At 40.6% G+C, this 14809-nt stretch overlaps 1 protein-coding gene across 1 annotated transcript in view; it reads right to left on the bottom strand.

Annotated features, from left to right (window-relative positions):
• Window positions 1–4105: 4105 nt before the first annotated feature.
• The window catches only part of cpa6 (carboxypeptidase A6), a 76831-nt gene continuing 66127 nt past the window's right edge, over window positions 4106–14809 (bottom strand). Inside the window, exon 11 of the mRNA XM_073041090.1 lies at window positions 4106–4473. Within this exon, the coding sequence (XP_072897191.1) occupies window positions 4280–4473 (194 nt within the window). The 3' untranslated portion in view covers window positions 4106–4279. The remainder of the gene's footprint in view (window positions 4474–14809) is intronic.

The following is a 14809-nucleotide window of genomic DNA, read 5'->3' as shown; positions in this document are numbered from 1 at the left end:
ACGATTGGAGGGAGGCAAATGTTGTCCCCTTGTTCAAAAATTGTAGTAGGGATAGTCCGGGTAATTATAGACCAGTGAGCCTTACATCTGTGGTGGGAAAGCTGTTGGAAAAGATTCTTAGAGACCGAATCTATGGGCATGTAGAGAACCATGGTCTGATCAGGGACAGTCAGCATGGCTTTGTGAAGGACAGATCGTGCCTAACAAGCCTGATAGAGTTCTTTGAGGAGGTGACCAGGCATATAGATGAAGGTAGTGCAGTGGATGTGATCGACATGGATTTCAGTAAGGCATTTGACAAGATTCCACATAGTAGGCTTATTCAGAAAGTCAGAAGGCATGGGATCCAGAGAAGTTTGGCCAGGTGGATTCAGAATTGGCTTGCCTGCAGAAAGCAGAGGGTCGTGGTGGAGGGAGTACATTTGGATTGGAGGATTGTGACTAGTGGTGTCCCACAAGGATCGGTTCTGAGACCTCTACTTTTCGTGATTTTTATGAAAGGTAGAAGGGTGGGTTGGCAAGTTTGCAGATGACACAAAGGTTGGTGGTGTTGTGGATAGTGTAGAGGATAGTCGAAGATTGCAGAGAGACATTAATAGGATGCAGAAGTGGGCTGAGAAGTGGCAGATGGAGAAGTGTGAGGTGGTACACTTTGGAAGGACAAACTCCAAGGCAGAGTAGAAAGTAAATGACAGGATACTTGTAAGTGTGGAGGAGCAGAGGGATCTGGGATCATAACCACAGATCCCTGAAAGTTCCCTCACAGGTAGACAGGGTCGTTAAGAAAGCTTATGGAGTGTTAGCTTTCATAAGTCGAGGGATAGAGTTTAAGAGTTGCAGGGTAATGATGCAGCTCTATAAAACTCTGGTTAGGCCACACTTGGAGTACTGTGTCCAGTTCTGGTTGCCTCACTATAGGAAGGATGTGGAAGCATTGAAGATTTACCAGGATGCTGCCTGGTTTAGAGAGTGTGCATTATGATCAGAGATTAAGGGAGCTAGGACTTTACTCTCCGGAGAGGAGGATGAGGAGAGACATGATAGAGGTATACAAGATATTAAGAGGAATAGATGGACAGCCAGCGCCTCTTCCCCAGGGCACCACTGCTCAATACAAGAGGACATGGCTTTAAGGTGAGGGGTGGAAAGTTCAAGGGGGATATTAAAGGAAGGTTTAGTACTCAGAGAGTGGTTGGTGCGTGGAATACACTGCCTGAGTCAGTGGTGGAGACAGATACACTAGTGAAATTTAAGAGTCTACTAGACAGGTATATGAAGGAATTTAAGGTAGAGGGTTATTTGGGAGGCAGTGTTTAAGGGTCAGCACAGCATTGTGAGCCGAAGGGCCTGTAGTGTGCTGTATTGTTCTATGGTCCATATTCTATTCCCCTTAAAATAAATGCCAACATTGCATTTGACTTCCTGACCACACTCAATTTGGGAATTAACCTTCTGGAGTTTTGCACCTCTGATGTTTGAATTTTGATGTGAAGATATTTAGATAATAATCTGCACCATTGCTCCTTTTACCAAAATGCATTATCATACATTTCTCAACACTGTATTCCATCTGCCAATTTTTTGCTCATTCTTCTGTAACTCTTGCTTTGGCTAGTGGCTTAATATAGGGGGTGAGAACCACCCCTCCCCCCTGTCTGGCCAAACTTAAGAAATCTCGTTTAGGTGGATTCTGTGCGATGTGTCCCCAGTTACAAATCAGTACCCTGAAATAACAAACAGTTCACAATAAGCAATTAAACGATTGAGCTTTATAGTTCTTACTTTGACTATATGGTTAGTAAAGAAAACAAAAAGGAAAAAGGGCCCATTCTCATGAACCAGTCTATTGCGCAATGTTGGAGATCACTGATAAGCTGGTCATCCACCATCGACCTCCTTTGATCGTTGTTGAGCTTTGGATCCTCGCTCCAAGTCCACTCTGTCTGATGGACTAACAACTCTCTCCATTCGCGTCTTCTCTCCTCATCTCTCCCCGGCAAGAGACTGAGAAAATCTCTCTTCCAGACTCACAAGAACATTTCTCTCATTGGATAGCCCTGCATTCCAAAACCTCATTATCTCTAGTTGTAACCCAAACATTGCTGCTACAGAGAAACCATCACCTCAACAGTGAAACATTACAGAGAGGCCGTTACATTAGCAGTGAAACCTTACAGCATGTTACAATTCCAATTTGTCCAAGTCCTGCTGGAATCACATTGCTTCCTCAGTACTACCCCTCCATCTATCGTATCATCCACAAACATTACTACAAAGCCATCAATTCCACTATCTAAATCATTGACAATGTGAAAAGTAGCGGTCCCAATACTGATCCTTGAGGACCACTAATCATTGGCAACCAACCAAAGGCCCCCTTTATTTCCATTCACTGCTTTCTGCTTGTCAGCCATCCCATTATCTATGCCAGTATCTTTCCTGCAATGCCATGGGATTTTATTTTGTTAAGCAGCCTCATGTGTGGCCTTATCAAATGCCTTCTAAAAATCTAAGTAAATGACATCCACTGCCTTCTCTTTGTCCACCCTGCTTGTTACTTCTTCAAAGAATTCCAACAGATTTGTCAGGTAAGATTTCCCTTTACAGACACCATACTGACTTTGACTTATTTTATCATTAGTCTCCAAGTACTCCGAAACCTCGTCCTTAATAATGGACTCCAACACTTTCCCAACCATTGAGGCTAGACTAACTGGCCTATAATTTCCTCTCTTTTATCTTCCTCCTTTCTTAAAGAGTGGAGTGACATTTGCAATTTTCCACTCCTCTGGGACTAAGCCAGAATCAAGTGATTCTTGAAGACAGATCGTGACCAATGCATCTGTTAAGAAGCTTAGTTTGCTTCAAGTTGTGATAAATAAAATATAAGTAATGAACTATTTTTAAATATATTGTACAATCAGTAATTTTGAAATGGTAGCTAAAAGCAACCATTTTGCTCTTTGACTCTATGGGCAATTTGAATAGCATTTCACTATTTGTTTAAAAACCACCTTTTCTTGGAACATTCACTGTACAGTTCCAATAAAAGGCTCAAAGAACTTCAACACTTTAATTACACCCCATCATACAATTATGCTCTTCCTCACATGTGAGATCAAAGAATATTATGAGGGATAAAGGTAAGATTAGAGAAAAATAATCTGAGATACTAGATCTGCACATATTTTTATGTACATGTAGTATATGAAACTGTTTTATACTGGGGTGCATTGTGATAGTCACAACCTCCAGATGAAATCATGCCCAATTAGAAACTGAGGTGGGTATTTATGGCAAGGTTGCAGGTCAACGCATCTGGAATTTTCCCTGTGTTAGATGAGCATTTATTAATGCAATCAGCATTGCAGTACCTATTTGCACGATTACTAATCACTAGTCAAAACAAAAAACAAGGACCAGATTCAAGGAAATAGAACTGAATTAAAGGATCCACAGTATGAATGTTCTTCTCCCAGCTGGTCAACATTCAATATCACAAGTATTACAGTGCATTCCCTCAAAGATCATTGTTTTTATGTCATGCGCCTCTGTGGATGATGGTTCTATTTTTTTTTGCCAGACTTATTAGCTTACCACACGTGGGGCCACTTGCAGCATACAGCTTAACCGACGCTGCTGATTATCTGGGGACATAGTATTGGGGTGGAATGGTGCCGTTCCCTCTCTCAGGATTTACTTCATTTCCTTGTGAAACCTTTTTCTGTGACTACCATGGGGAGATATTCTTTAAAGCTGGATGCTTTCGGCATGGTGATACTACATTAACTGGGATCTCTTCATACAGATGCTTTCATAAAAGATACAAGTAAAGTTTTTATGGCTGAAAAGCAACTTGATGATCTTGTTGGTGATTTTTTTTCCTTCAAGCTTTTGATACTTTGCAGGTGGCATGCAGCTACCATCTGGCATTCAAAAGAGGTGAACTCCAATTTGCATGCTAAAATATTTGTGTCTTTTGCAGTTGTTTAAAATGATCATCTTCAGTTAAGAGTCTCTCGTAATGATCCTGTGTATATTCAATGTGATTTTAAAAAACACCACTGTCCAAAATTGAGAATTTCCTTGTTACTTGTTTATTCAAAGCACATTTATTTGCTTTGCTGCAATAGTATATTTGAGTATTATGGTGACAAATTTGTACCATATACGGCTGCACAGAAAGATAAAATACAGAAACAGCATAAATCATTGTTCATTTTAGCTTATTTATGCAAAATTAAAAAATAAATCAAACTATATGGTGATAACTAGTTCCTCACTTCAATGGGCACTCTTTTAGGAGATGATTTGTAATACTTTTGATGGCTAATGTCGTCTCTGTACACGTGGGTCTGATTAGAGATTCTGGCAGCAAAAATCCATAATATCCGGTATCTCGTAGTTCAAATGCAAATGCATAGGGAATTCCTTGTTTATAGGCCCAATCAATAGAACTACCAGATATAACATCTAAAAGGCAAGAAGCAAATATATTACAACATGTATTTCAGTACATATTAGTTCAGAAAATATGGCAATAATTTTGACCCATGTTAGTTTGTTAAAAATACTTGTGCTAAATTTTAAAAAATATTTTAAAATTTAGCACTCAAAATTAAAAAAATTGGAAGAATTTCACAGGCACAGCAGTGTCTTGAACTCTGCTTTTCCCCTCACTATGTTGATAATTTTTAGAATTAAATCCAAATTTGACACATAGGAGAACATTTCAATCATTGTCTATATGCTGTGCTGACTCATCTGGAGTTAATAAAATGTAATTCTCTTGATCCATTTCCAACCCTCATTGGGTACTCTCTATCTATCCAATTATGCACAGTATTTTTCATAAAGGTGGCAACATGAAAGGAGATCTGAATGTGATTACTTAATTCTTTATTGAGACACAGGGAAAGCCGATCAATATAGTTCAGATCATTGCCGTATGGATTTTTTCAGATCATTGCCGTATGGATTTTCAGAAGCATTTTGATGATATAGCACACAAGAGATTTGCTAAGAATATAAAAGCCTGTAGAATTAAGACAAATTTGGTGATCTAGAATATTAAGAATGTGTGTTACAGCCAAAGGAGATTATATTCAACCAGGCCTACAGCTATATACTGCCTGTTTGAAACTTTTATAACTATGTCCCAAAAGATCCCCTCCCATTCAAATTTGTCATGACCCTTTATTAGAAAATGATCTCTACAGAAGTAGGCAATTCAACCTGTCATCTTTGGCATCCCATTAATCTTAAGGCCAAGTCTTCTGTTTTTCCTTTAAATACTGCAAGTTCCAGTTTTTTTTTTGGATGTTACTGTTTGTTTCTGTATCCGTCAAATTTCAGGCAATGTATTTGAGACAAAAACAAACTTACATTTGATGAAACAGTCAGTCATGTTTCCTCAGTTTCTTTAATATCTTAACAATACAATCTTCTATGGGGTGGTGTGCTTAGGGCAATGGCATCAATACGGGTGACGCCAACAGGCTGAATACACTGATTAGAAAGGCTGGCTCTATTATAGGAATCATACTGGACATACTGGAGGCTGTAGTAGAACAAACGGCCTATTGAAAATTCTGGACAATGTTTCTCACCCTCTGCATGCCACCTTGGCTGAACAGAGGAGCACTTTTAGTTAAAGACCAAGACAACTGTGCTGCTCCAAAGAGCACTACATGAAGTCATTCTTACCCTCGGCCATTATGCTCTACAATGAATCAACCTATTGCTGGGTAAGTGATGAACCCTTCCTGTTAGGCAGTTTGAGGCAACTTATTTTTTTTATTCTTTCTTACTTCTCTTCTGTTTGTATATTTTAAATCTGTGCACTGGTAATGCTACTGTGACAATACATTGTTTTCTCAATCCCTCTAAGGAGAATAACTCCAGCTTCTCCAGTCTTGCTTTATACCTGAAGACCACTATTATAAAATTTAATATTCTGGTAAATCTTTACATCCTCCTCCAAGGTCTTAACATCCTTCCTGATTGGTTATGTATTGATCTCAACAGTGTTCCTGATGAAGCTTAACCAGGTTTTGCAAGTTTTTTTCCTGTAAGCATTTGGAACAGCCTTCTCAACTATACACAACCATTTGAAGGCAGTAATACATGTGCAAAGTTCTTGTTTTTCCAGGTTTTTGAAATTAAGCCATTTAGTCCATTCTTCCATTTTACTGTATTAAATTCCATTTGCCATTTCATTTGTCTTTCATGGTACCTTGAAGCACGTTCTCCAAATTTCTGGGCTCTTATCTGAAATTTATGTATCCAGCTTCAGACCTTTGATACATAGCTGAAAGGATGGTTTTCTTTTAAACTGCTGGGAATAGCATTGTATACCTTTTTCTTGTCTGATCAAACATGCTCAGAATGAATCTTCTGTCAGTTATCCAACATTGATTCTCTGCTGTTACTCTCTGTATAATGATATAGATTTTGCTCTCTTTGGCATTTTACCCAGCGCCATTGAAAGATCTCACAGGCATTACATCACGACTTTCATCATCCAATACTTGCACAACACCACAATCGTTCGTAAGGTTAGTCATCTCAATTTTCCTTTAAGTGCAATTTGCCTCTTGCAAACTAGTTTATTATTCCAAATGTTACTGTCCCGCAAAAGTTTCCCACCATTAACATATGGCTGACTCTACTGTCATTTCCGGATTTATCTTGTTTTGTTTCTAAACAGAAATGTAACATTTTCAATCTCAAAACATCTGAAAGCATTCCAATATGCAAAAAAAAAGTGGAAGACTGTAGTCAAGCCTATTTCAATTTCCACTTTACTTCCCTCTGTAACCAGGATGTATTCCATTTAGAGCAGGTGACTTTTAAATTTTAAAAACTGTCAATCTTTAAATATCTCCTTTCTATTCTTATTTTAACCATTCATTCTGATCAGAATCAGAATCAGACTTTAATCGCCAAGTACCTATGCACATACAAGGAATTTACTTCCGGCAGATGTTGTCTCTCTGCTCATAACAATAATAATGATAAATATAAATGAAAATATAAATTATACATACAGATAGTGCAATCCAAGTAATAGTTAGCTGACAGTTAACCGGCAGTTAACTGTTCAGCAAAGTGACCACAGTAGGGAAAAAACTTCTCCAGTGCCTATTAGTCTTAGTCTGGAGGGATCTGAAAAGCCTACCAGATGGAAGCAGATCAAACAGTCCGTGTGCAGGATGGGAGGAGTCCTTTATGATGTTCCCCGCCCTCTTCTTCAACCTGGAAGAGTACAGGTCCACAATAGAGGGCAGGGAGGCTCCAATAATGCGCTCGGCAGTCCTCACTGTGCGCTGTAGTCTGGTTCTATCCTGCTTGGTGGCGGCTCCAAACCATACAATGATGGAGGTGCACAGGACAAACTCAATGACTGCAGTGTGGAATTGCAGCAGCAATTCCTGAGGCAGACCGTATTTCCTCAAGAGCCGCAGGAAATACATCCGCTGCTGGGCCTTCTTCAGGATGGAGCTGATGTTCTGCTCCCACTTCAGATCCTGAGAGATGGTGGTTCCCAGGAACCTGAAGTTCTCCACGGTGGACACAGGGCTGCTGGAGCTGAGCATCTTTATACTGTTAAATTGACATCATCCTCTGCTCAAATAAAGAACAAGTACCTACTAAGATTTTAATATACTCTTTGACACAGCTACAGCTTTGACAATATACTCTCAGCTACAGATATTAAAAGATTTGTTCACCACCAGAGAGAAGAAAGAAGCTGAAAAAATTACTGCCGACCCCACCCACCTTAGCAGTTACCTATTCATTAGACTGCCATCAGGGAGACACTACAAGTCCATCACTACCAGGACTACACGTCATCTACAAAGCTTCTATCCTGTAGCTATCCAGCTTCTCAACAAAACTCACTCAGGTCTAGTCAAGAAGAAAAGCTTACAAAAAGTTCAGAGAGCTAGGTAATGTTAGGGATCTAGAAGATTATACGGCTAACAGGAAGGTGCTTAAGAAGGAAATTAGGAGAACCAGAAGGGGCCATGAGAAGGCCTTGGCGGGCAGGATTAAGGAAATCCCCAAAGCACTCTACAAGTGTGTGAAGAGCAAGAGGATAAGACGTAAAAGAATAGGACCTATCAAGTGTGTTAGTGGGAAAGTGTGTACGGAACCGGAGGAAATAGCAGAGGTACTTAATAAATACTTCAGTATTCACTATGGAAAAGGATCTTGGTGATTGTAGTGATGACTTGCAGCAGACTGAAAAGCTTGAGTATGTAGATATTAAGAAAAAGGATCTGCTGGAGTTTTTGGAAAGCATCAAGTTGGATAAGTCACCAGGACCAGACAAAATGTACCCCAGGCTACTGTGGGAGGCGAGGGAAGAGATTGCTGAGCCTCTGGCGATGATCTTTGCATCATCAATGGGGATGGGGGAGGTTTTGGAGGATTGGAGGGTTGCGGATATTGTTCCTTTATTCAAGAAAGGGAGTAGAAATAGCCCAGGAAATTATAAAACAGTGAGGCTTACCTCAGTAGTGAAGGGTTTCGGCCCAAAATGTTGTCACTACCTCCTCCCATAGATGCTGTCTGGCTTGCTGAGTTCTGCCAACATTTTGTGTTTTTATTTAGTCTCACCTCAGTGGTTGGTAAGTTGATGGAGAAGATCCTGAGAGGCAGGATTTATGAATATTTGGAGAGGTATAATATGATTAGGAATAGTCAGCATGGTTTTGTAAAGGGCATTTTGTGCCTTACGAGCCTGATTGAATTTTTTGAAGATGTGACTATAAACATTGATGAAGGAAGAACAGTAAATGTAGTGTATATGGATTTCAGCAAGGCATTTGATAAGGTACCCCATGCAAGGCTTACTGAGAAAGTAAGGAGGAATAGGATCCAAGGGGACATTGCTTTGAGGATCCAGAACTGGCTTGCCCACAGAAGGCAGAGTGGTTGTAGACGGGTCATATTCTGTATGGAGGTCGGTCACCAGTGGTGTGTCTCAGGGATCTGTTCTGGGACCCTTACTCTTAGTGTTGTTTATAAATGACCTGGATGAGGAAGTGGAGGGATGGGTTAGTAAGTCTGCTAATGACACAAAGGTTGGAAGTGTTGTGGATAGTGTGGAGGGCTGTCAGAGGTTACAACGGTATATTGACAGGATGCAAAAACTGAGCTGAGAAATGGCAGATGGAGTTCAACCCAGATAAGTGTGAAGTGGTTCATTTTGGTAGGTCAAATTGAATGACAGAATATAGTATTAATGCTAAGACTCTTGGCAGTGGAGGATCAGAGGGATCTTAGGGTCCAAGTCCATAGGACGCTCAAAGCAGCTGCGCAGGTTGACTCTGTGGTTAAGAAGGCGTATGGTGTATTGGCTTTCATCAATCATGGAATTGAATTTAGGAGCTGAGAGGTAATGTTGCAGCTACATAGGACACTGGATAGACCCCACTTGGATTACAGTGCTCAGTCTGGTCGCCTCACTACAGAAGGGTTGTGGAAGCCATAGAAAGGGTGCAGAGGAGATTTACAAGGATGTTGCCTGGATTGGAGAGCACACCTTATGAGAATAGGTTGAGTGAACTCGGCCTTTTTTCCTTGGAACAAAGGAGGATGAGAGTTGACCTGATAGAGGTGTATGAGGTGATGAGAGGCATTGATAGTGTGGATAGTCAGAGGCTTTTTCCCAGGGCTGAAATGGTTGCCACAAGAGGACACAGGTTTAAGGTGCTGGGGAGTAGGTACAGAGGAGATGTCAGGGGTAAATTTTTTACTCAGAGTGTGGTGAGTGCGTGGAATGGGCTGCCGGCAATGTTGGTGGAGGCAGATATGATAGGGGCTTCAGATAGGTACATGGAGCTTAGTGAAATAGAGAGCTATAGGTAAGCCTAGTAATTTCTAAGGTAGGGACATGCTCGGCACAATTTTGTGGGCTGAAGGGCCTGTATTGTGCTGTAGGTTTTCTATGTTTTCCTTTGTTTAATACCCTAACTGTCCCATCAGAACACATATTAAATGGTCTTTCCTGCTCTCCATGTTCTGTTGATAATTACTTAGTCTGTTTATATGTTCACACCAATTTTAGTTTGATTATTGGCATTAGCGCATATTGTGGTCTGCTATTTGTTGATCGCTCATGCCCATTTGCTCCATTGATTATTGTTTGTTTTTGTGTTGTTTGTTGTGTGTCCTTTGTTTCACGGAATCCTGGTTAACCCCTTCTGTACCAGATGCAGTGATTCAGATTAACGGGTTTACTATATATCATCAGGATAGATCTACAGAGTCTCTCAAAAGCAGAGGTAGAGGAGTATGCCTCATGACCAACTCTTCTTGGTGCACAAGTATATCTGTGCTGTCCCAATTTGCTCACCAGACCTGGAATATCCAGCAGTAAAGTATTGTCCTTTTCACTTACCACGGGAGTTCTCTGGGGTCATTCTGGTAGGAGTTTACAGTCCACCTCAGGCCAATGTCAAGTAGGCTTTAGATGATCTGAGTAATGGGATTTACATGCACGAAACAGCACACCCTAATGCCTTCACCATCATTTTGGGAGATTTTAACCAGGCCAGTCTGAAAAAAATCACTAAGCAACTACCATCAACAGATCATTTGCAATACCAGAGGAAACAACACACTGGACCATTACTACACCACCATCAAGGATGCTTACTGTGCTATTCTATGCCCTCACTTCAGAAAGTCTGATCACCTGGCTGTACTTCTACTCTCTGAGTATAGGCAGAGATTGAAGACTGCAGCACCTGTAGTGAGGACCAAGAAGGTATGGACAAAGGAAGCACAGGAGTGCCTACAGGACTGCTTTGAATCGGTGTACTGGACTGTATTCAGGATTCATCTTCAAACCTGGCTGAGTATGCTGCAGTTGTCATCGACTTCATTAAAACCTGTGTGGATGAGTGTGTGCCTACAAAGACTCATTATACATTCCCAATCCAAAAACCGTGGATGAATTAGGAGGTACATCATCTGCTGAAGGCATTCAAGTCTGGCAACCCTGGCGTGTACCAGAAAACCAGGTGTAAGAACATGAGAAATAGGAGCAGGAGTAGGCCATTTGGCCAATCGAGCCTGCCCCACCATTCAATAAGATCGTGGCTGATCTGTCCGTAAACTCAGCTCCATCTACCTACCTTTTCCCCATAACCCTTAATTCCCCTACTATGTAAAAATCTATCGAATTGTATCTTAAATATATTTAGTGAAGAAGCCTCAACTGCTTCCCTGGGCAGAGAATTCCACAAATTCACCACTCTCTGGGAAAAACAGTTTCTCCTCATCTCTGTCCTAAATCTTCTCCCCTGAAACTTGAGGCAATGTCCCCTAGTTCTAGTCTCACCTACCAGTGGAAACAACTTCCCTGCCTCGATCTTATCTACCCCTTTCATAATGTTATGTTTCTGTAAGATCCCCTCTCATTCTTCTGAATTCCAGAGAGTATAGTCCCAGGTGACTCAATCTCTCCTAACAGGTTAACACCTTCATCTCTGGAATCAACCCGGTGAACCTCCTCTGCACTGCCTCCAAAGCCAGTATATCCTTCCTCAAGTATGGAGACCAGAACTGCACACAGTACTCCAGATGCAGCCTCATCAGTACCCTGTATAGTTGCAGCATGACCTCCCTGCTCTTAAATTCAATCCCTCTAGCAATGAAGGCCAACATTCCATTTACCTTCTTAATAACCTGTTGTACCTGCAAGCCAACCTTTTGCGATTCATGCACAAGCACTCCCAAGTCCCTCTGCACAACAGCATGCTGCAATCTTTCACCATTTAAATAATAATCTGCTCTTCTATTATTCCTTCCAAAGTGGATGATCTTGCATTTACCAACGTTGTATTCCATCTGCCAGACCTTGGCCACTCACTTAACTATCTATATCCCTCTGCAGACTCTCCACATCCTCTGTACAATTTGCTTATCCACTCAATTTAGTGTCATCTGCAAATTTTGCTATGCTACACTCAGTCCCCTCTTCCAAATGATCAGTGTAAATGGTAAACAGCTGTGGGGCCAGCACCGACCCCTGTGGCACCCCACTCATTGCCAACCGGAGAAATACCCATTTATACTAACACTCTGCCTTCTATTGATTAACCAATCCTCTATCCATGCTAATACACTTCCTCCGACTCCATGCATCCGTATCTTATTTATAAGTCTCTTGTGCAGCACCTTATCGAACGCCTTCTGGAAATCCAAGTATACGACATCCACCTGTTCCCCTCCACCCTCTGCACTCATTATGTCCTCAAAGAACTCCAGTAAGGTAGAATCTCAGGTGGTGATGAGAGGGCGTACAGGAGTGAGATATGCCAATTAGTGGAATGGTGCTGCAGCAACAACCTGGCACTCAACGTCAGTAAGATGAAAGAGCTGATTGTGGACTTCAGGAAGGGTAAGACAAAGGAACACATACCAATCCTCAGAGGGATCAGAAGTGGAGAGAGTGAGCAGCTTCAAGTTCCTTGGTGTCAAGATCTCTGAGGATCTAACCTGGTCCCAACATATCGATGTAGTAGTCATAAAGAAGGCTATAGACAACGGCTATACTTTATTTGGAGTTTGAAGAGATTTGGCATGTCAATAAATACACTTAAAAAGTTCTATTGTTGTACCGTGGAGAGCATTCTGACAGGCTGCATCACTGTCTGGTGTGGAGGGGCTACTGCACAGGACCAAAAGAAGCTGCAGATGGTTGTAAATCTAGTCAGCTCCATCTTGGGCCTTAGCCTACAAAGTACTCAGGACATCTTTGGGGAGCAGTGTCTCAGAAAGGCAGCGTCCATTATTAAGGACCTCCAGCACCCAAGGCATGCCCTTTTCTAACTGTTATCATCAGGTAGGAGATACAGAAGCCCAAAGGCACACACTCAACGATTCAGGAACAGCTTCTTCCCCTTTGCCATCTGATTCCTAAATGGACATTGTAGCTTTGGACATTGTATTTCTGTTCTTGCGCTTTTTAAAAAATCTATTCAATACACATAATTGATTTACTTGCTTATTATTATGTTTTATTTTATTTTTTCTCTCTCTCTGCTAGATTATGTATTGCATTGAACTGCTGCTGCTAAGTTAACAAATTTCACGTCACAAGCTGGTGATAATAAACTTGAATCTGATTCTGATATTGTCCTGTGTTTTACGCTTGTCACTGAACCATAATCAATTCTGACAATAAAATGATTCTGATTCATTTGCTTCCGTAGATGCTGCCTGTCTTGCTGAGCTCTTCCTGCATTTTGTATGTGTTACTATACTTAGTATCCCAGTTCCTTTTCTTTGAAGTAACTCCTTTGTATTTTCTATGTTCACCTGGGATCCCTGCTGTCTTTTAACTCTTACAATTATAATATAGCCTTCTGTCTCACTTTAATCTCAATTTCTTTAGTCACCTGGGGAGCATCAGGATTTCAAACTGTCTTCCACAGTACTGGTAACCTTCCCATGCAGACACTGTTGTCAGCTCTGTTGATTGGCAACCATCCACAGTTCCTTCCTAAACTAAGATTTGTCTCATCATCCAAGGAATCCGATATAGTTCTTGTGCACCATTTCACCACTATAGGTTTTAACCCAAGTTCCCTACATACGCATGCACATGGAGTTGGCAGTAATTCAGCAGCTAGTACCTTTGAGATATATTTTTATTTCTTTACTTACTCCTGCACATTTTTTCTATCTACGATCTATTCGGAGTATCCTCAAAATTTCTGCAGCCTCTCTATAATGTCTTTTTCTCTGACACAAGAGCAACAACAAAATATAGGCAATCTACATTGTCCATTCATTTTCCTAATTTCTCTCTTTCTATGCTTGATTGCTCTGGACTGCATACTCCCAGTACACAACAATCCGTGCTGGTATTTCCCAATGAATACCTGTTTGTGAGATGCATTCCTAGTGGATTTCTACTCTGGATAGAACTGAAAAGATTTCTTGAACCAATAACACATGATTTGTCCTGCTGTTCCTAAAAACAAAATGATTCTCAAAGGTACATGGAGCTTAGAAAAATAGAGGGCTATGCGGTAGGGAAAATCTAGGGAGCTTTTGGAGTAGGTTACATGGTCGGCACAGCGTTATGGGCCGAAGGGCCTGTAATGTTCTGTAGATTTCTATGTTCTATGTAATAGTTATCCCAATATTTGGGTTAAAAGTATCTTGGCAGGCAAGTAATCTGTTTATTATTTGTCTCATAGTTTAAAATGTCCCTTTTGCACCAAATTTACACAAGCACAAATTCTTGTACCATTGCATTCATCACATTCCCACCTGCATGCACTGTGTTCCTCAAATACCTGACTTTTAAAAGCAGTTTAGTTCAAATTCGTCCAACATTTGCTGATAGTTATTCTATAACTAAACACATTTTTAAAAATATTATAACAGGTACAATTAGAAGAAAGGAAGGAATGCTGATGGAGAAAAATTGTCTGTGAGATAGAGAGCTCTCTGATAGAGAGTTTTGAATGATCAGAATGCAGTTCCAGCTATGGAAAATCACCCAGATGATTCCAATGATTGTTTTAAACTCCAATTAGTATATTTATTCTTTTTTTGTACTTTCCTGTATCTGTCTGCAGACATTTAAATTTATTTATTCTTCCTATTATAATTCTCCAGTTTTAACTTTCTAAATTTTCAATTTTTTTCAACTAGTTGACTCCATTTTGCAACACTATTTGGCATCATTAACATTAATTTGGAAGAGCAAGTGAGAAAGAGACATTGTTGTAGGGTGGGAGCTATTTGAAAGGAACAAGTTACATGAGGAGTGAATTTT

Source organism: Hemitrygon akajei, chromosome 1, assembly GCF_048418815.1.
Source record: "Hemitrygon akajei chromosome 1, sHemAka1.3, whole genome shotgun sequence".
Lineage (NCBI taxonomy): Eukaryota > Metazoa > Chordata > Chondrichthyes > Myliobatiformes > Dasyatidae > Hemitrygon > Hemitrygon akajei.
This window is presented reverse-complemented; position numbering and strand designations above follow the sequence as displayed.